Source organism: Cnephaeus nilssonii (genome assembly GCF_951640355.1).
Source record: "Cnephaeus nilssonii genome assembly, chromosome: 9".
NCBI lineage: Eukaryota > Metazoa > Chordata > Mammalia > Chiroptera > Vespertilionidae > Cnephaeus > Cnephaeus nilssonii.
In genome coordinates, this window is record NC_137080.1 from 94,109,396 (window position 1) to 94,131,477 (window position 22,082).

The following is a 22,082-nucleotide window of genomic DNA, read 5'->3' on the forward strand; positions in this document are numbered from 1 at the left end:
CTCTCCCTTCCCCTCTCTCTAAAAACATCAATAAAAGATATTTTTTAAAAATTCAGGCTCAGCGTCAGTTCCACCTGGGATTACTAGGAGTAATGGTTCCACGCCTCCCTGGTAAGAGTACAACATGAACTTGGGTACAACAATGAAATAAAGCAAATTTCGGGAGGTCTGCTATCAGTTGTCCTCCTATTCAACAAGAAGAATTGATTACCACCAAGAAATTTATTTCTCCATGCCTGGGTAAAACGACAATGACATCCAGGCTCTTCACTGGACGAAATGGACACCAAGCCCTTAGGCATAACCATGGCCACGTGACCATGCCTTCCTGTCGAGAAGAAAGGAGGACCATGATGTTGGATTTAGGTGCTTTATGTCCCTCAGGAAAGGGCACTCGAGAGACGGGAGAACTTGAGAAAGAGGCAGCACACTGAATTAAAATGCAGGGACCCAGAAGCTGGTGTCAGGGGCACGATTCCGTCGTGATGTCCTTTGGAAGGTGGGAGGTTTCTGGGCAGCAGGAGTATCAGAAATCCTTGTCCCAAGGCCACAGTGATGCTTGAGATCAGCTCCGCAGCTCTGGGAAGAAAGGAGGAATTAAAGACAACCGAGCTCAGGGCTACACTCCTTTCCCTCTGGAGTCCCAGGACAGAAAAAATTCCAGAGAGAGGCTGAGTGTGGGTCTGGTGAGCAATGGAAGTTTCTGACGCTTCCTTCGGCACTGGGGCAAAGGTCACTGCTTCCTCCCGCCCAAAGGTGAACATGGACCAAGAGTTGGGGGCAACTGGCTCAACCTGAGAAAGAGGGATAAGCCTCTGAGAGTTTCTCCAGGCCAAGGGCCCCTCCTAGGACACCCCCTGAACACAGATGCTCATGAAACGCCCCCAAACTCATTTGCAATGAAATGGATTGCACCCCAAGAAGGAGGAAAGGAACAGAGATACCACCTGTTGGCTGAGGTACTTGTCCTGAAATGGAAGCGAAGGGAAGTTGAATTTAGAAATTGAGAAAGTAAAGAACAACAACACCTTAGAAAGGTGTACAAACATTTGCATCCTACGCCCACATCGCTGGGAATGAAAGCAGGACACAATCTGGAGACTTAAGCTGACCCCAGGCAGGAGCACCCCGCTGGACAGGGCAACAGGTCAGCAGCCTCAGGCGTGCTGCTGGGCCAAGATCTCAATCAAGGCATCTTCCCCCCACACGGCTGACCGGAATCTGACTTCAGTGGCCTCATTCGCTCTGTCATTTCTGTCTCAACTTCATCACTGACTGAGACAGTAGAAGGGCAATATCAACCGCTTTCCAGAAGGTTCTTACCTTGCTGGCCTCTGAAATGGAGAGTGACGCTCACCACGAGGGCGATGAGCCCCAGCACAAAGCCCCCGACTCCAGTCAGCATCTTGCTCCGGGCAGAATCTGACTGAGCCTCTGGGAAGGACAGACCTGGGTCAGTCTCCCCTCCACCTGCTGCAGCGCCCCCGACACCGGGAGCCTGATCTGGTGCGCCGTGGAGGGGAGTGGGAGGACAGCTGGAGCCTGGAACCACTGTGGGGAAGGAGTAGATGTGGAAGGCACCCCAAAGTTCTGGGTCTCATGCTGGTGACGCCCACAGGAGGCGAATGCTGGTTTTGGTCAACCCGTGAAGGCCAAGTAAAGGGACTGAAGGGAGACAGAGGGAGAGGCCAGGTCCCAGGCTGAGGGCCGGTCGTGAAGGTGGTTGCTTTCCTGACAAGGACAGGTTCTTTAGGACCCACCCCTCTCCCCCTGGGCAGGGAGAAATGCAGCCATATCCCTGCTGCTCCCAGCCTAGACTACAGTTAGGGGGTGGTGAGGGCACATGGGGGGGTGACCCCGGTGGGTAGGGAGAGGAGCCCAGAGCCTGGAGCCCAGAGGGTCGTCAGGGAGGAACTCACTCCACTCCACAGTGACAGCACTGTCCAGGCTGGGGTGCTCCACGCGGCAGGCGTAGACATCCCCCTGCTGGGGCGCCATTTCCAGCATCACCAGGATCTGGAAGGTCCAGTCCCCGTTATGGATCAGGTTGGTGGACATGACGCCCGCTGTCTCCTCCTGTCCATTCAGGAACCAGCGGACTTGAACGTGGCCAGGGTAGAAATCGGTCACGTGGCAGACAAGCAGGTTGGGGTGCTGCAGGGACCCCTTCTTGGAGGGGGACACGCTCACTTTAGGCTGGACTGGGAGCGGGAAAAGAATCTTGTTGTGACAACGCGGACAGTTAACACAGTGCGTTTAGCAGATTTCTTGCAAATTGACTTCTAGAGGTTAAAGGTAAGTATTTCATCTGTTAAGCTACTTGGAGGCAGAATATGGGGAACAGTGCAGGGAAAACAATAAAAGTTGCAATGTCCCAAGGACGAGCTTGTCATACACGATACAGAAAGAGCAGAGAAGAGGGGAGGGTAAAATCTGGCACTTTCTCCAGAAATGTAGGCCGTAGTAACTAATGTTGTGAACAGAAATGTTGAACCAGCTATGAAACGACTTAAATTTACATTCCCCGTCCTGTTCAGAAGGATGCACACTCCTTCCAGATACGACCGTGGAGTCAGAATATGTTCAGTCAGCAGCATTGCTTTGATCTATCAGCCTGATGTCCTCATTAAAAAGAGGGGAAGAATTGAAGTACCTTGGTTTGTTTTTCATTTACCTCTATGTCTCCTGGCCATCTCAACCAAGATCCACAAACCCATGTTCTCAGCTCTTTCGTGTTGGATCAACAGGGAGCCTGTCCTTTGGGTTCCGGCCGCCCAGCCTGGGACGGCTGGGGCTGGGAGATGGGAAGGAGAGCCCGCCCTTCTCTGCCCCAAGCCCACCCTGCCGCCCCGCCCACCTCTGCGCTCCAGGGTGAAGGCCCTGTCCAGCTCGTGGTTGTGTCTGCACACCGCGTCCACCGCGCCCCGCCGCAGCTCCAGGAACTCCCTCTGGATGTTCCAGTTCCTGGCGGTTGTGCGCCCGAGCTCGGTCACAGCCACAAACACGCCCATGGTGCTGTCGAACTGCACGAACACATCTCTGTTGTACACGTATCGCTCCAGGAAGCGGTGTGTCCCATTGGATTCATAGCAGTCGCTCCTCCTCTGGTACACGTGGACCTCTGAGAGCGAGACGGACCAGGCGGCTGAGCGGGCTGCCCACCCGGCCGCGCCCTTCACTGTTGAGGCTCAGTCCCCAGTAGGGGGTGTGCAGAAGGCAGCTAATCAATGATTCTCTCTCATCATAGGTGTTTCTATCTCCCTTTCTAAAAAAATAAAATAAGAAAGAAATCCTACATAATCACAAAACTTACCAATGGTGATCTGAAACAGAATAGAGGCTCAGAGTTTGTGAACATACGGGATTTAATCTTCAACAAAGGGAGTCCCTCAGCAGATGGGGTTGAGGAAACTGGCTTAGCTATGAAGGGGAAAAATCTAGATCTGTATCTAACATAAAAACTTGGACCCCAGGATTAAAAAGCTAAACATAAATAGTTAACTCTATGGTAAATATAAGAAGGCACAGGAGAATACAATTATGAACATGGGGGCGAGGAAGCATTTTTTTAAAAGCAAATATAAGAACACTAGAGGCCCAGTGCATGAAATTTGTGCACTTGGGGGGGGGGGGTGTCCCTCAGCCCGGCCTGCGCCCTCTCACAGTCTGGGAGCCCTCTGCAGATGTCTGATTGCTGCGGAGGCAGGAGAAGCTCTTGCCAGGGCTGTTGGGCTCGCCAGCCATGAGCCTGGCTTCTGGCTGAGCAGTGCTCCCCCTGTGGGAACACACTGACCACCAGGGGGCAGCTCCTGCGTTGAGCATCTGCCTCCGGTGGTCAGTGTGTGTCATAGCGACCGGCTGCTCCGCTGTTTGGTCAATTTGCTTATTAGCCTTTTATTATATAGGATAAGGGAAAACAATAATAAAATGGAAAACATTAAAATTTAATACTTCTGTTAAGCAGAGGGCATCACTAATAAGTTAGTAGACAGGGAATAGAAATAGACTCACAGTATCTAAAATGGAGATAGTGTCATATCCAAAAATCATTGCCCAGACCAATGTCAAGAAGCTTTAACTCTATGTTGTCTTCTAGGAGTTTTATGGTTTCAGGTCTGACATTTAAGTCATTAGCCCATTATGAGTTGATTTTTGCACATGGTGAGAGGTAAGGGGTCGTTTCATGTTTTTCTGCGGGTGGATACAGAGAATGTCCGTTCCCCACGTGTGTTCTTGGCACTCTTGTTGACATCAGCTGACTGTAGATGTGTAGATTACTTCTGGGTTCTCCATTTCTTTCTAGGGGTCTACATGTCTGTTTTTATGCTGGTACCATACTGTTTTGGTTATTGTAGCTTTGTGATATATTTTGAAATAGGAAGTGTGATACCTCCATCTTTGCTCTTCTTGCTCATGACAGTGGCTGGAGACAACTGATTATAGATGGCTGGCTGCCTGCAATCCAATTGGGGGATGTCTACTGAAGGAGTCTTAGGGTGCAGCTTCTCTACATGACTTAAAATGTATCATAAGTGGAACTGCAGGTGGAATTTATCACAGAACTTCCCAGACCGCAGAAATGAGGGTGATGCTGCCAGAGGCGAAAGGAAGAATCAGAAGAGTATGTCAACCTGAGTTTCACCGCGTCAGGTCAGGGCTGAGCTCCGGGAGCCCAGGCTCCAGGTGGCGCTCCTCTGCCCGCTCTTCCCACGGCTCAGGAGCCGCCCCAGTGGCCTTCAAGGAACCTTGAGGTTCCAGGAGCAGCAGGAGGAGGTGTGAGGGGCCTGCCATGTCTCTGTCACTGCAGAGCTGGCCAGGGTTGGTCTGGGTGATCTGGTCAGCGTCCCTGTCTTTCCTCAGTGTTCCCCTTGCCCCAACGTGAAGCTGGGGTCAGGAGCCGCCACACCCAGGAGCCTCGGGGATACCCACGACTTTTAGCCCACGGGGTTCCAGCTGCGCTCATTCCTCTCCGACCTCCCGAGCCTGTCTCCATGCCCAGTGCCTGCCCTCAGCCCCTGAGTCCCTGGCCCATCCAGGGTGGGGTCTCTGTGGCATCTGTCGTCACCTGCCTCCCTGCTCTACTCCCCGCGTCTAACTCCGTTTCCTGTCCCACTGATAGGGCTCCCCACCTGGTTTCCAGTCAGGACACATTTCTGTTGGTCCTGAATAGTGGTTTGAATTTTTTTCTTTTTAAAAGCAATTGACCTTTCCCTCCCTCATGAAATCTAATTTGCAAAGCAGAGAAATGTCACACAAGGGCCTCTCAAAAACTGCTTTTTTGTGTGTGTATGTGAAAATATTAGAGTTTGTGGAAACATCTGAACTTTCCAGAGTAAAGCCTGACAACTTCTGTAAAGTGACCCATCTTTCAGAGCGACCGTATTAAGAATATGTGACGACTCCGGGTCTGAGGGAGGCAGCCCAGCTGTGTGCCCCGGACAAACGTAGCAACCCCTTGGAGTCCCCACCTGTTCACCTCTGAAAGGGAATGTTCTATCTATTTGCTCATCTGGAAGGACTACAGCTAAGGTGACAGAAGACGATGTAAAGGAAGGCTAGAGCGCAGTGTCTGTCGCTCACGGAGGCGAGAGCGCTTCCCTCCTCAAGCTGTGAGGTCTGTGGGAGGAGAAAGCTGGCTTGTTCAGACGGACTCAAGGGGCTGCCCCAGGGCCCCGCCTGACCGCTCACACAGGAGCTTGATTAACGCGATGCTGGATGCCCACGTCTCTGCTTCACCTCCTCTTTCCTTGCTCTGGGGAAGGTGAGACACCCCGGGGAGGCGGAGGAAGAGGAAACGGAGGGCTCTGCCCACCCCACTGGCGCCCTGCGCCTGGACCCCACATTTCACCGGCAGAGTTCCTCAGCATCGATTGGTGCGGGGAGCGCTGGACGCCGTCCCCTCCCCAGCCGGCTCTCACACGGTGAACACGCATCTCATGCCTCTTCCTGACCGGAACCCGTGGCCTCTCCAGCTCCACCCCCACGCGGCTCACTGCTCACCCCAAAGAAGCCCCGCCCCGACTGCAATGCACTCATCGCTGTCCACCGGCCACCCACCGCTGTCCCCCCCCCCCCCCCCCGCAGAGGCCTCTGTGCCTCCTGCCCCGCCTCCCCTCCCCCCTCCTGCCGGACAGGACACGGTCCCATCGCCCCGCTGGTCCCAGGGCCCGCTCTCTGACCCAGCTCCCCACTTCTCCTCTCCCTGCAGGCACAGCCCCGCCAGTCTCTGCCCACCTGCGTGTGCAGGTCAGAAAGCTCCTTCCTCTGCGGGGGTGGGTGCAGGGGTGGGGTTTGAGCAGAGGGCTTTGGAGGTTTAAAGGCCATTAGCCCTAGACGTTGGGGAAGGCGCCGGAGGGAACCCGGTTCTCAGAGGGAAGTGGGACTGGCTTTATGGGTGGAGATGGCCAGGTTGGGGACTTGTAACATCAACGACTCCATGGGTGTGTCCCCTGTTCTGCCTGCCGGGCTTGGGGGGAACTGGAACCAAAGGGCCATTTCCTGCTTCCTGCTCCCGCTTCCTCTCGGGCGGGCTTTCCTGGTCCTGTGGAAGGGCTAGTGCGGGCTGGCTGTGTGACCTGGGAGCCCTGGTTCCGGTCTCCGGTCTCCCATGTCGGAATGTCACCCTAACCCTCGGAGAGGGCCGTGCCCCCCAAAGCCATGCCTGGCCTCCAGGCGCATTGTGTCCAGCAGGAACGGAAATGTTGAAACGGCCTACATTTCCATTCCCCGTCCTGTTCAGAAGGATGCACACTCCTTCCAGATACGGCCGTGGAGCCAGAATACGTTCAGTCAGCGGCATTGCTTTGATCTATCAGCCTGATGTCCTCATTAAAAAGAGGGGAAGAACTGAAGTGCCTGGTCTGTTTTTCATTTACCTCTATGTCTCCTGGCCATCTCAACCAAGATCCACAAACCCATGTCCTCAGCTCTTCCGTGTTGGATCAGCAGGGAGCCTCTGGTGGGACGTGTGGCCCCTGGATGGTGTCGGGCCCTCCCAGCCTCTCTGGGGGTCGGGCCCACCTGGGATGCGCCCCCCCCCTCGGGGTCACTCCCCTGAGCCAGGCCCCCCAAGAGCAGCGGCTCTGCACTTACCTGGGGTGTGTCTGCCCTGAGCCCAAGGGGAGCTCAGCATCACCAAGGGCATCATCAGAGCTGCCATGCAGGGGGCCCCAGAGGCCTGCGGGACCACCATCCTGGGCCCGGGGAAGGCCTGGCCGGGAGATTCGCAGAAGGAGCAGCGCGCACTCGGTGGGCCTCCCTCCTCCAGTATCAGAGTCCGTGAGCCAGGACAGCCCCTGCCTCCTGGGTGCGGCCAGATTCCAAAAGGGGAACCAATGAGCAGCCTGTCCCTCCAGGCAGAGGGCGGGGTAAAGCACAGGACCCTTCAAGGCGTAAGGGCCACTGAGGACAGTGAGGAAAGGGTCCTCGCGTGAGGAACTGGGAGTCTCGGGCTTGTTTCTGTGCTTCCCTTGCTGGGGAGCAGACACCAGCATGCCAGTCGGCCCCCCCCCCCCCCCCCCCCCCCCGCATAACGAGTTCTGGGGTGGGCAGGCCCTGGCAGTTACAGGGCCGGGGGCTGGACTGTCCCACAGCCATGGAGTGCGGTGTCCTCCCCGCAGAGGCCTGCCTGACCTCCGGGCACAGGGCAGAGGAGGGGCCTCTGACCCAGCACCGGGCAGGCCTAGCTCTGGGCAGCACCTCTTGTCCTTCCTGGGCAGTTTCTTCAGTTTGAGGTGGGGATGGTGGCGCTGCCTTCTCCCTAACTCTGTGCGGGAGTGAGAGCCGACAGGTGAAATGGCCGAGAAACCTGAGGATCTGGAGAGTTCGAATAGACCAATGACGCTCTAAGGACCATCCTTGTCTTGCAATTCAGTATATTTTGGGGGTTAACGTTTTAATGCCAAATAACCCCCCCAAAACCAATTTACATATAGTTCTTAAAATGAGGTGAACACCCCCCTGCACACAAACTTCAGAGAGAAGATGACAAAAGAATCTAATTCCCCGCCAGCTTATTAAGTACCTTATTAAAATGCCGACACTGAGGGAAAGCACATCCGTTACCTGGAGTTAGGTTTGCTGCTGGGACCAGGACGTTCGGTGAAGCGGTCAGACTCAGGGTCAGACTCAGGGCTGCGTGAAACCTCCCGGCTGGGAAGCCCTCCCTGCTGCTTCCCGCCTCCAGGCCGAAGCCTGGCCAAGCTGTTGGAGCACCTGTGACTCGGTTCCTCTCACATGGGGTGGAGATTACTGTGGTGCCTATGCCGCTGGTTTATTGGGAGGACTAATTGGGATCCTCTCTAAAACAGAGCCTTGCCCATGGGAAGGTATCAAGCAATGCTAATTATTACAATGCTAGGCTAGTTCAGACCACCACAAACTCTTTATTCAATACAACACATTACTTAATCCAATAATAGAAACTGGAATGTGCAAATTGACTGTCACACCATCACAAAGATGGCAACGCCCATAGCCAATAAGGAGGGAGTATGCTAATTGACTGCCACACCCTCAAAGATGGGGGTACCCACAGCCACAAGATTGCAGTGCCAGTCCCCTCAGTCTCCCAGCCGCCCAGGGCTGCCCGAGGCTCAGGTAACCAGGACAGCCAAGGCTTGTGCTGCCGGCAGTGGCAGCAGCAGAGGTGTGATGGGGGCATTGCCTTCCCCTGATCGCCGGGTCGCCTCCTGCCCCTGAGGGCTCCCAGACTGTGAGAGGGGCAGGCCGGACTGAGGGACCCCCCTCCAGTGCATGAATTTTCATGTACTGGGCCTCTAGTTTTACAATAAATACCAGAGAAACTTATGGAAGCTCCATTCCCCTTTATTATAGTTTCAAACCTCTCTGTAATAAAACAGAGAATATAAAGGAAAGATACACCATTAGACTTAGTGTGAAATGATTGGAGAAATTATTCTTAAAAATAAGATTTTAAAAAGGTGACTTATACCACCACGGTATTGTATGAAGAAGAAATAAAAGAGTAATAATTAGAAATTAAACAATAAAATACTTGCTTTCTCTTTATATGTCTGGAATAACCAAAGAATTCTTCTAGAATTATCAAGGGTATAAAATGATAAAAATAGCCGAAACCGGTTTGGCTCAGTGGATAGAGCGTCGGCCTGCAGACTCAAGGGTCCCAGGTTCGATTCCGGTCAGGGGCATGTACCTTGGTTGCGGGCACATCCCCAGTGGGGGGTGTGCAAGAGGCAGCTGATCGATGTTTCTAACTCTCTATCCCTCTCTCTTTCTCTCTGTAAAAAAAAAAAAAAAAAATCAATAAAATATATTAAAAAAATAAAATGATAAAAATAATATCATTTGATAACAATCAAATTAATTTCTACATGATATTAATTTCAGTGTGAAATTCTGAAGAAAAATTATCCATGCAGAAAAATCACTACAAATAAAAATACTCATGGTAAACTTCAATGATGTTTCCAGGCACCCCCATCAAAAGGAAGGTGATCACGCCCCGGCTGCTTTGCTAAGTGGTTAGAGCATCGGCCCATACACCGAAGGGTCAAGGGTTTGATTCCTCATCAAGACCATGTACCTGGTGCGGGAGGCAACCAATCAATGTGTCTCTCTCAAATGGCCCCTTTGGTTCCAGTTCCCCCCTCAAATCTCCCTCTCTCTCTCTTTCTCTCTCTCTCTCTCTCTCTCTCTCTCTCTCTCTCTCTCCCTCCCTCTTTCTCTTTTTTCCCCTCCTTCTCTCTCCCATTCTTTCTTTTAAAAAATCAATGGGAAAAATATCCTCAGGTGAGGATTAACAACAACAACAACAACAACAAAGCAATTAAAAAAATAAAAGGAAGGTGCTCATGTCTCCTTTTAGCAGCCCTCCTCTTAGCCCCAATCCCACATGCTGGCCCTGACAGCTCTCCCACCTCCTCTCCCAGTAGGGCCGTCTTCTTTCCCCTCCCCATGTGGTCTGGTTGGCTGAGGCCCTTCAAGCTGCCTCCCCACCCGCTTCTCCCTTGCAGGGGGAGGGCAGTAAGCGCAGGAGCCAGCCCCTCCCACATGCCCCGCCTCCTTTCTCCTCGCTGTCTGGCCCAGGTGGCCACTGCAGATGCACCTGAACACAGAGGAGCCAGACCAGAGCCATGCTCCTGCCAGCTGTCGCCCTGGCTGTCCTGCTGAGCCCCTGGGGGACTGGGGCCATCAGGGGTGAGTGCTCAGTGGGCAGAGCAGGTGGGGGCTCCTGCAAGCTTTGCAGCTCCAGCCTGAGCCTCTTCTCTCTTCTTTTTCCTCTTGTGTGAGGTCATTTTTCTTGCTCTTGTTCTAACAACAGTAATAACCACTGTCTATGAGCACCTACCAAGTGCCAAATCCACTTCATTTTCACAACAACCTTTTCAGGAAGGCGCTTATTATTCTCATTTTAGAAAGACGGAGGCTCAAAGAGATTAATAAATGTCTCCTGAGCCCCACGTCACAGCATTGATGACTGAAGAGCCACAGTTCTGCATCCTCCTCCGGACAGTCTGTCTGTCTCTGTCTCTGTCTCTGTCTCTGTCTCTGTCTCTGTCTGTCTCTCTCACATTTCCACGGCAAGCCTCTGAAAACAGGAGTCTGCCATGTCTGCCCACTGCCTGCCCTTTGCCTGCCCATCTCTGGTGGCCTCCGAACACAAACCAGCACCACCGCCCCGTGCACCTTACCTGTGTGGTTAGTCATGTTTGCAGTGCAACCACTTCCGCCTCCCAGAACTTTTCTCTCGTTCCCTGTCTCTTAGGAGCACACTTCTCCTTGTTTTCTTCCTACCCTTTAAGCCTGTCCTGTTCAGCCTTCTAAAAATGTCCACGTTGCCAGGACATGGGACCGCACACGCAGACCCTGCTGTTAGGACTTCCTATACCTTTCTTGGGTGACCCAATCCAAATGTATAACTTCACCTGCCAGAGGACCCCTAGCCCAGTCTAGTCCAAGATCCACCCACTTATTTCAGCCTCCCTCAAATCCACACCACGCTGTCCCCTGGGAATTCAAACTCAGCCTGTCCCAAACAGAACATTTTCTCGTCTCTCAATCACGTCCTTACCCCTCATTACCTCTTCAGATGCCACAGTTCTGCACTGCCTGGGTCTTCCTATCCCTGCTCTCATCCCATCATTTACTGATCCCCGTGGCTTCTCATCTCCTACTGCCCTTCAGACTCATCTGCTCTTCTCCTTCCCCTGTGTTCCTGCCCCACCACGCCGGTCACTTCTCACCTGATTGTCCGAGAGTCCTACTGGTCTTGCTTTCACACGGCCTCCCCCAGTCCATCTTCCCCACTGTTGCCACCTCCTAGTACAAATCTGACCATGTCACTCTCCCTCTCTCTCTTTTTAATATATTTTTATTGATTTCAGAGAGGAAGGGAGAGGGGGAGAGAAAGATAGAAACATCAATGATAAGAGAGAATCATCGATCGGTTACCTCCTGCAAGCCCCACACTGGGGATTGAGCCTGCAACTCGGGCATGTGCCCTTGACTGGCATCGAACCTGGGACCCTTCAGTCTGCAGGCCGACGCTCTATCCACTGAGCCAAACCGGCTAGGGCCATGCCACTCTCTTGATTGAGAGCCTTCCATCACTTCCCAGGGGCTGTGGGATCAAGTCCAAACACCTGCTCAGCACACAGGCCAGGTCACCATGCGCCCCCCTCACACCGACCACTGCACTTCTCCAAGCTTTCTCACCACTCCACTCCTGAGCCCTGTCTCCTGCTGGCGATGCCATTGCCTGTTCTCTGCTTCCCTAACCCGGTGAACACCAGCCCTGGCTGCCCCGCTCAGATCTCATTTGACGCGGACGCTCTCCGCTTGGTCCCGGCAGCACCTGTGTCCCTGAGCACTGATCGGTGTACCCAGTGATCGCTTTTCTCTGTCTTTCTCATCCTTTGGATTCCAAGCAGCAGAGGACCAGGACCATGTCTTCTGAGTTAGCTCCTTAGTCCCCGGGGAGTGAAGCTTCACCATAAGTGTTGTGAGGTTTTGTTCTTCTTCTTTTTTTTTAATGAATGAAAATTAACATGCTTGCTTTACAATGCACAGAACTTCAGCTTTAAGCATTTGTGAAAATGATAAAGATGAAACATCCCTAAGGTGGACAGACTCATCCATTCAGCCAAGTCTGTGCTGCTTCTCTCTCTTCTTCTCCAGCTTCTTCTCTGTAGGTGAGCAATTCTCTAGCCACTAAATTCAGTGAATTCATTCACTGACCATGAATCCTGCCACTAGAAGCATCGAAAGAGAGAATTGTTCCCCACGTATTGGAGCTGTGAGTGGGGATCTTTAATGAGGGAGTTAGACCATTGAACCCCGCAGTGTCCTTTCCCCTGAGTTCCTGTCTCTCTCAACCCCAAACTCTGTCACTTTTATTGTCTTACTGTAAGACTAAGAGATTTTTCTGTTGCCAGCCTTTTGTAGCTTCTTACACATCAGTTAAAATTAAGATACTATCCCATAGATATTTTAAATGCAACAATTTTTATTTCCAATGAAAACTAGACTTAAAAACAAATTCAACAAGAAAATTTGTGAATGTTGTATGAATATTAATACTTTTAATTTTAATATGCCTAAAATAAAAGTGTTTTTGCTACTGAACAGGGCCCAGGCCCAAAGAGGGTCTGCCTCAGATGGGGGTGTAGTGTGTGGGCTCTTTTTTTATTTAAAAAATATTTTTATTGATTTCAGAGAGGAAGGGAGAGGGAAAGATAGAAACATCAATGATGAGAATCATTGATTGGCTGCCTCTTGCATGCCCACACTGGGGATCGATCTCACAACCCGGGCATGTGCCCTGATTGGGACTTGAACCGTGACCTCCTAGTTCTGTGGTCGGCAAACTGCGGCTCGCAAGCCACATGCGGCTCTTTGGCCCCTTGAGTGTGGCTCTTCCACAAAATACCACGGCCTGGGCGAGTCTATTTTGAAGAAGTGGCGTTAGAAGAAGTTTAAGTTTTAAAAATTTGGCTCTCCAAAGAAATTTTAATCGTTGTGCTGTTGATATTTGGCTCTGTTGCCTAATGAGTTTGCTGACCACTGTCCTAGTTCATAGGTTGATGCCGAACCACTGAGCTATGCCAGCTGGGTGTGTGTGGGTTCTTGCCTTGAGCAGGAAAGATTTCACAACACAAATCCAGGTGATGTAGAGAGTATGTTTATTAATGCTGGGAACAAAGGGAGGACTTAGGGTAGAAGAAGCAACGGGAGAGAGCCTAGGCTGGGCTGTTTTGGTTCTCAAGAAACGTTACAGGGAAGAAGTGATCCTAGGAGTGGCTGCTGTCAGCTCACTGGAAAGTAACAGTCACAGTGAAAGAGCTAAGTCAAGGTGGGGCTGCTGTTAGCTCACTGGAAAATCAGAGAGGAGAACCCAGATGGTGGCATAGGTAACACCTGTACTCGCCGCCTCCCACAACCACATCAAAATTGTAACTAAAATGCAGAACAACCATCATTCAGAACCGCCTTAAATCTGGCTGAATGGAAGTCCTACAAAGAGAGAAGTAAAGAAGAAAGCACACTGAGACTGGTAGGAGGGGCGGAGGTGCAAAACAGGCTTGTCCAACACTCACCTGCAGCGTTTTTTGTTTAATTGAAGGGATATCTCCAAGGCCTCCCAGGAGAAGCAGGAAGTCCCAGCCCCACACCAGACCCCCAGCCCAAGGTTCCAGAGCTAGGAAGAGAAGTTCCTATAACTTTAGACTGTGAAAACCAGTGGGGATTATGGCTGAGTAACATAGAAGCTGCTGAAGTCCCAGGTGTTCCTCTTAAGGGGCCCACACACGAACTTACACAGTCTCGCTTCCTCTGAGCCCCAGAGCCTGGTGGCATCTTTGGGGGAACCCAGGAGCATACGGGGAGGAACTGGACTGTGGCATCAGGGCAGAAACTTGGGGGTGGCTTTCTCCCAGACAGGAGGGCTCACAGGAGTCATTGTTCCTGTGCTGGCACCTCCCCCGTCACAGAGCTGACTGGCAGCCATATCTGAGTTTCCATCAGCCTGGCCCACACTGTTTGCTCTGCCCTGGTGACTCCCTGAGACCCCACCCCATCCAATTTGCAGACCCACCCAAGCTGTTGGCAGCAGCTTTTCCATATGAATGGCCTGTTCTGGCTCAGCCTTCAGACTTTCCTAAAATCTCTTAAACAAACAGCAGCTGGAGTCAGCATGCCCCAAACCTATCAATAAAAGGCCCAAGACCCAACACCAGCCTTGCTTCATAGCTGGGTCTCCCTTGGGCACTTCCTAGCCCAGTGGTTGGCAAACCGCGGCTTGCGAGCCACATGCGGCTCTTTGTCCCCTTGAGTGTTCTAACATCACTTCTTCAAAATAGACTCGCCCAGGCCGAAAACCGACTTCTGCGCATTGGCCACGAAGTTTCAATCTCACTGTACGTGCGCGCCCGCACGTGGTATTTTGTGGAAGAGCCACACTCAAGGGGCCAAAGAGCTGCATGTGGCTCATGAGCCGCGGTTTGCCGACCACTGTCCTAGCCCAATGCAAGTAGCAGCCATCTGCAGATCTCTCTGTAGCTCCTGCCAGGTGCCCCCAGGCATTGGCTGACTTTGCACCTCCCTGGAGACCTAAGAGCCAGTGCACCTGGCTTCAGATCATACCAGATTACAACTCTAAACATCCACAAGCAACACACACAAGGGGAAGACTCAGTGAGCACCAAAACCCCACTGAAGCAAGTCCTGCTCCATAGGGGTGTCTCCTGCACAGCAGCTCTTCCACTGTAGCTGCAGCTGGTCCTCACAGCCAATTGGCCAGGAAGTCAATTCCTCCCAGTGATGCCAACAGCAATCAAGACTCAACTACACCCTAGCTAGTTTTGCTCAGTGGATAGAGCATCAGACTGTGGACTGAAGGATCCCGGGTTCGTTTCCACTCAAGGGTACATGCCTGGGTTGCGGGCTTGATTCCTAGTAGGGTGTGGGCAGAAGGCAGCCAATCAATGATTCTCTCTCATCATTGATGTTTCCAGCTTCCTCTCCCTCTCCCTTCCTTTCTGAAATCAATAAAAACAAAACAAAACAAAAAAGACTCAACTACAAGCCTGTGCACACAGCCCACACAGGGGCACACCTAGAGTGCCAGCTCGGGTGACTAGGGAGGCTGAGCTACTGGGCCTATAGGACACCTACTGCACAAGGCCACTCTACCAACTCCAGGAGACATAGCAGCTCTACATAGAATACATAGAAACAAACACAGGGGAGCAGCCAAAATGCAGAGACAAAGAAACATGTCACAAATGAAAGAAATGGAAGAAATCTCCAGAAAAAGAACTAAATGAAATGGAAGCAAGCAAACTACAGATACAGAGTTCAAAACAATGTTTAAAAGGTTACTCAAGGATCTTAATGAAAGTTTCAAGGGACTTAATGGGAACTTCAAGAGAATTAATGAGAGCATCAAGGGACTTTGTGAGACTTTCAGGATCTTAGTGAGAATGTCAAAGACACGGAGAAGGACCAGTCAGAAATTAAGCATACACTAACTGAAATAAAGAATAATTTACAGGGATACAACAGTAGAGGGTTCTGAGAATCAAATCAACAATTTGAAATATGAGGAAGCAAAAAATACCCAATCAGAAGAGCAAAAAGAATTCCAAAAAGAATCCAAAAACATGAAGATAGTGTAAGGCGCCTCTGGGATAATTTCAAGTGTACCAACATTTGCATTATGGGGGTGCCAGAAAGAGAAGAGAGAGAGCAAGATATTGAAAACTTATTTGAAGAAATAATGACAGGAAACTTCCCCTACCTGGTGAAAGAAATAGACTTACAAGTCCAGGAAGCACAGAGAGTCCCAAACAAGAGGACCTCAAAGAGGACCACACCAAGACTCATCATAATTAAAATACTAAGGGTTAAAGACAAAGAGAGAATCTTAAAAGCAGCAAGAGGGAAGATGTTAGTTATTTCAAGAGAGCACCCATAGGACTGTCAGCAGATTTAGCAATAGAAACGTGGGAATGGCAAAAAATAGTCAAAGTGATAAATAGCAAGGACCTACAACCAAGATTACTCTACTCAGCAAAGCTATCATTTAGAACTGAAGGTCAGATAAAGAGCTTCACAGACAAGAAAAAAGCTAAAGGATTTCACACCACCATCAAACCAGTATTACATGAAATGTTGAAGGGTATTCTTTAAGAAGAGAAAGAAGGGTCGCGGGTTCGATTCCAGTCAAGGGCACGTACCTGGGTTGCAGGCTCCTTCACAGCCCAGGCCCTGGTCAGAGCGCATGCAGGAGACAGCCAATCGATGTGTTTCTCTCTGTCTTTCCCTCTCTCTTCCACCCTCCCTAAAAATTAATGGAATAATATCCTCAGGTGAGGATTAACAACAACAAAAAATAAACAAATGAAAATACTCCACTGGATTCTTTGCCTTAGAATGTGCAACTGTGATTCAAATTCTCTTAAAAAAAAAAAAAAGGTGGAAGAGAAGAAAAAAACATGAACAATAAAATAGCAATAAATACATACCTATGAATTGAATCTAGAAATCAAAATAGTGAACAAGAAATCTAATGAACAAATTAAACTGATGAATAAAATAGAATCAGAGGCATGGAAACGGAATAGATTGATGAAACTCAGAGGGAAGGGAGGTTGGGGGTGGGTGGGAAGAGATTAACCAAAGGTCTTATATGCTTTACCTATGGGCACAGAGAATAGGGTCATGAAGGTCTGGAGTGGGGTGGGAACCAGGTGGAGGGGGACAATGGGATGAAAAAAAGATCTGTAATACTCTCAACAATAAAGATTTTAAAATAATTAATTAATTAAAAAGAAAACCAGAGAAAGGGACCTTGGAGACAGGATCAGGGGGGTTAGTCCAGGACAAGCTGCTGCTGTCCATTTCTCCCCAGGTGGCAAGTCTCCTGGGGACCCTTAGATTTTAGGAGAAAGAAAGTGAAAAGTTCATGCCCAAGAAAGGGCATGGGCATGCTCTGGGCATCCTTTTTCTCTCTCTTCTGTGGGTGAGAATCTGAGGGAGGGTTTCAGCAGAATATTCATCAGCTTTCCATATGTTTTTAATATGCTGATGCATCAAAATGAGCTGATAGGGAGTCTGGGATTATTCTTTGGTTTGCTTTACTGTTTTACTGTTTTATCTTGGGTCTGTCTGGCTCTAATCAAGCTTTTGTGATTTGTTCCCCTGACTTCAGCTGTCCGTGGGTTTGGCTGGCACAAATGGCATTAATTAGGTCTCCGTCCTCTATCTCCATGACTGGGATGATAAGCTATGTATTCTCACCATTTTCTCTCAAGTGTCCTTGGTTGGGAGGTAAGGTCTTGTGATTCACTAGCTGGCTATAAGTTGTTCAAATTGTTTGGTTTCATTTAATTATCTTGGCTCAGTTTCCCCATTCCATTTGCCTGGGAATTTTTCTAGCTTCTTACTATCCTGCCTTATTATGAACAAAATTACATAACCTACCTTTTTTATATTTTTAAAAATCTTTATTGTTGAGAGTATTACAGATGTCCCTCTCCCCTCTGGCCCTCCCTCCCCCATTGCCTCCCTCCACCTGATTCCTGCCCTGCCCCAGGTCTTTGCAACCCTATTGTCAGTGTCCATAGGTAATGCATATAAGATCTTTGTTTACTCTCTTCCCGCCCCCCACCCCCCACACCACCCTCCTTCCCTCTGAGAATTGTCAGTCTGTTCCATTTCCATGCCTCTGATTCTATTTTATTATTCACCAATGTATTCTGTTCATTAGATTTCTTTTTTTAAAAATTTTTAGATTCAATTATTGATAGATATGTATTTATTGCCATTTTATTGTTCATATTTTTGTTCTTTTTCTTCTTCTTCCTCTTATTAAAGAATACCCTTTGACATTTCATGTAATACTGGTTTGGTGGTGATGAACTCCTTTAGCCTTTTCTTGTCTGTGAAGCTCTTTATCTGACCTTCAGTTCTAAACGATAGCTTTGCTGGGTAGAGTAATCTTGGTTATAGGTTCTTGCTATTCATCACTTTGAATATTTCCTACCACTCCCCCCATAATGAGAGTGTTGGTACGCTTGAAGTTGTCCCAGAGGCTCCTTACACGATATTCATATTTTTGGATTCTTTTTTCTTTTTGCTCTTTTGATTGGGAGTTTTTTTTTTTGCTTCCTCATATTTCAAATTGTTGATTTGATTCTCAGAAACCTCTACTGTTGTATCCCTGTAAATTATTCTTTATTTCAGTTAGTGTATGCTTAATTTCTGACTGGTCATTTTTCATGTCTTTGACATTCTCACTAAAATCCTTTGGTCTCACTAAGTCCCTTGATGCTCTCATTAAGTCCCTTGAAGCTCACATTAAGATCCTTGAGTAACCGTATAAGCATTGTTTTGTACTCTGTATCCAGTAGTTTGCTTGCTTCCATTTCTTTAATTTGTGACCTGTTTCTTTGTCTCCGCATTTTGGCTGCCTCCCTGTGTTTGTTCCTATGTATTGGGTAGAGTTGCTATGTCCTCTTGAGTTGGTAGAGTGGCCTTGTGTAGTAGGTGTCCTGTAGAGAGAGAGAACAGCTGCCTCCTACACGTCCCCTACCAGGGATCAACTCCACACCCAGGGCATGTGCCCTGAACTGGGAATCTAACTGGCAACCGGGAATGACAGATGCTTAAGTCTTCAGGAACAAGAGGAACAATGCGAATTTTAAATAGTAATTTCTCTCATTGTTTTCCCCAGTTCTCTTCTTTCATTTTGCATTTCTCATGTTCTGTGTTATTCCTTCATGTTCCCAATAACCTTCCTTTATCTACTGGCTTTCTGTGTTCTGTTTACTTTTCCTACTTATTCACCCGGCCTCCAACCTCCCTCCTTGCACCGCATGCAGCTGACCACGTGTCAACATACGCGGAGTTTGTGCAGACGCACAGCCCCTCTGGGGAGTACATGTTCCAGTTTGATTCGGACGAGCAGTTCTACGTGGACCTGGACAAGAAGGAGACTGTCTGGCGGCTGCCGGAGTTTATTCACACCTTTGACTATGATGCCCGGAGGGGGCTTGCTGACATCGCCATGGCAAGAAAGAACTTGGACACCCTGATCCAGCGGTCCAACCACACCAGGGCCACTAATGGTACTCTTACCCTTGCTCGTCCCTCAGCCCAGCGGCAGGGTGGGGAGCCCAGAGCCCACTCGTGGTGGCCCCGTGAGGGGGCAGTATTCAGAGGGTCAGAGGAGGCATTGCCTTCCTATTCGAGGAAGAGGTTGGGCTGAGGGAGGCCAGGTCAGGGGCACAAGAAGCCGTGACTCTGACCGGGGCGCCCTGGGGGCAAAGGGTGGGCCTGAGAGAGGTGACCCCTAACTGGAGAATACTGGGCCCGAGGTGGACCCTTGAGAGGCAGCCGGAGGCCCAGACTCACCAGGTGCTGTCCCCTTCAGAGCCCCCTGAGGTGACTGTGTTTCCCAAGGAGCCCGTGGAGCTGGGTCAGCCCAACACCCTCATCTGCCACGTGGACAAGTTCTTCCCACCCGTGCTCAACGTCACCTGGCTGCGCAACGGGCTGGCGGTGACGGAGGGCGTGGCTGAGACCATCTTCCTGCCCAGCACAGAGTTCCGGTTCCACAAGTTCCACTACCTGACCTTCGTGCCCTCGGCCGAGGACGTCTACGACTGCCGGGTGGAGCACTGGGGCCTGGCCCGGCCGCTCCTCGGGCACTGGGGTACGGAGCCGCGCCCTCAGCAACTCCATCCTGACACCGTCTCTGGTCCAGGACCCCCCCTCCTCGGCACCTGCTCTCTGGCTTTCCTTAATCCTGGGGCGTATTGTCGCTCTACCCAGTCACCACCTCATGGTTCTAACTTTTTTTTTTTTTTTTTTAATTCTCACCTGAGGGTATTTTTTCCCATTGCTTTTCAGAGAGCGTGGAAGGGAGGGGGAGAGAGAGAAACACTGATGTGAGATAGACAGAGACTGGTTGCCTCCTGCACGCACCCGACTGGGCGTGGGCAGGGAATGAAGCCGCCATCCAGGTATGTGCCAGTGACCAGGCGTCGAACCTGAGACGCTTTGGTGCACCGGACGGCACTCTAACCACTGAGCACACCAGCCAGGGCCCCTTAAAGCCCACACCCAAGGCGAGGTCCTGCTCTCCACACCTCTGACTTCATCTTTCCTCTGTGCCCCAGAGGCCCAGGAGCCCATCCAGGTGCCCGAGACAACGGAGACGGTGGTCTGTGCCCTGGGCCTGGTGGTGGGCCTGGCGGGGATCATTGCTGTCACCATTGTCCTGAAGAGCAGGCGACCTGTCAGCGTCCCCCGGTGCAGGGGCCCCTGTGAGTCCTCCAGGTGTGGGCGGGGGGGGGGGGCACAGTGGAAAGGAGAGGCGGGCGATGGGTGGGGATGTGTTACTGCCGAGGGCCTGCTGCCCAGGCCCCGGCTTTGGAGAGGAGAAGAGGCCTGTGTCTGCGAGCTGCTGGCCGGGAAACGGCAGGCAGAGGCGGCTCCAGCCGGTCGCCCGGGGCTGGGCGGGTGTGAGGGGGGCAGTTCAGGGCTCACAGATGTTGCTGGTGGGTGGAGTTTGGCAAGGGTTCCTGGTAGGTGATGGATCCACTTTGGTTCCGGGTGTTGTTAGACATGTAAGAAACACACATGACATTGATGTGCACCCGTGAGTATCAGCACACGCCATGTGACCAGTAAGTACTCCGCCAGGAAAGCAGACGCTGCCAGCATCCCAAGGCTCTCCTTTGAGCAGCACATACTTGTAAGCTTCTCAGGAAGTAGAGCTCCTTTTACCCATAATGCACAGTTCCCGGCACACAGTGGGTGCTCGGCACATGTCTCTGGTATAAGTGAGTAACTTATTACGTATGTAATAGGTACCACTGAATACCTTCTACCTCCAAAGATTGCAACTCATTTGGAGTTGGGTGCAGCCACGTGGTTTGCTTGGGACGATGAAGTGTAGGCAGTGATGTGATTTCCGGGAGGACACTGAGAGGCGGCGTGCATTCGCCAGGTCCCGGCCCCTCCCCGGGGGTGCTGGCGCAGGTGCCGAGAGGTCTGTCCGGGGCGCCCAGCGGCCCTGACCAGCGCGCTGCCGGGGAGCAGGTGCTGGGCGCCAGGGCCCGTGCTGCTCAGCGCGGCTCCTCCTCACTGCGCTTGGCGTGGGGACTCCGGGCGGAGAGCAGGAGCGTTAGAAAGCCTTCATCACAGACCAAGGGAGCGGGCACTGGGAAGGAGGCAGCAGTTGCGGTGCCAGCTGGCCGCAGCGAAGCCCTCGCTCCTGGGAGATGGTCCTCGGAGCCCCTAAGAGCGGCCTCTCAGTGTCCCGCCCTCGTCCCTCTCCGCCCGCCTCCGTCCACTTGTCTCACTGTTGGGCGCCGCTGTCTGCGGGGAGCTGGGGCGGGAGAAGGGCCATCTCCCTGGGCGCCCTGGCTTCTCTCCCGCCTGCTGTGCGGCAGCAACACCTGCTGGGACCCCCCCGCCCCCCCTACACACACACCCACCGGCCTGGGCGGGAGGCAGGGAAGGGGGCGGGGAGGGACGAGGGTCAGTGCCCAGTGGGTGTCCTAACCCCGCTGTTTGTCCTACTGCAGGCGACAAGCTCCCCGTGACAGAAGAGGACAGAGGGGAGACACCAGGGTCAGGCCTGCTTTAAAGCTCCAGGTCCGTGGAGCCTCTGTCTTCAGCATCAGTGACGGAGGCCCCCCAGGACCCTCAGCTCCGGCCTGGCTGGGACCTTTCTCCACTTGGCAGCCTGCCAGGCCTCCCCGTAGAAAGAAGGCAATAAATGATGAGATTTGAGTGTGGTGACACTGCGCGGTCTCCGAGCCGGTCTGCCCGGGGCTTCTCCCTGCCAGGCTGCCCGGCCAGGGGATGGGAGGTGCCCCTGGCCAGCAGCCGCTAGGGACCCTGCCCATGCATGAATATCGTGCACTGGGCCTCTAGTGAACAAAATAAATTGATGAAAAAATAGGAGCCCCCAGACCAATACACACCCATGAGGCAGGGCTGGCTGCACCTCCGGGCCTCTGCCGGCTCCACAGCTGCAGCTCCCTCGGCACACATCCTGGCCTGGGACGTGGTGCATGCACTTGGTGGCC

General features: G+C 51.6%; 2 protein-coding genes across 2 annotated transcripts; one reads left to right on the forward strand and one right to left on the reverse strand.

The window, feature by feature from the left end:
- Positions 1-789: 789 nt before the first annotated feature.
- On the reverse strand, positions 790-7,192 carry LOC307105766 (HLA class II histocompatibility antigen, DP beta 1 chain; the record flags this gene model as incomplete). Its single annotated transcript, XM_079781652.1, has 5 exons — positions 790-794; positions 1,324-1,434; positions 1,920-2,201; positions 2,858-3,121; positions 7,093-7,192. The coding sequence occupies 5 exons, from the start codon at positions 7,190-7,192 to the stop codon at positions 790-792; spliced, it is 762 nt and encodes a 253-aa protein (XP_079637778.1).
- Positions 7,193-9,559: 2,367 nt separating this feature from the next.
- LOC307105767 (RLA class II histocompatibility antigen, DP alpha-1 chain-like) lies at positions 9,560-21,637 on the forward strand (the record flags this gene model as incomplete). Its single annotated transcript, XM_079781653.1, has 6 exons — positions 9,560-9,568; positions 10,098-10,179; positions 18,864-19,109; positions 19,415-19,696; positions 20,163-20,309; positions 21,576-21,637. 6 exons carry the CDS (start codon positions 9,560-9,562, stop codon positions 21,635-21,637), a joined length of 828 nt encoding a protein of 275 aa, XP_079637779.1.
- Positions 21,638-22,082: the final 445 nt, after the last annotated feature.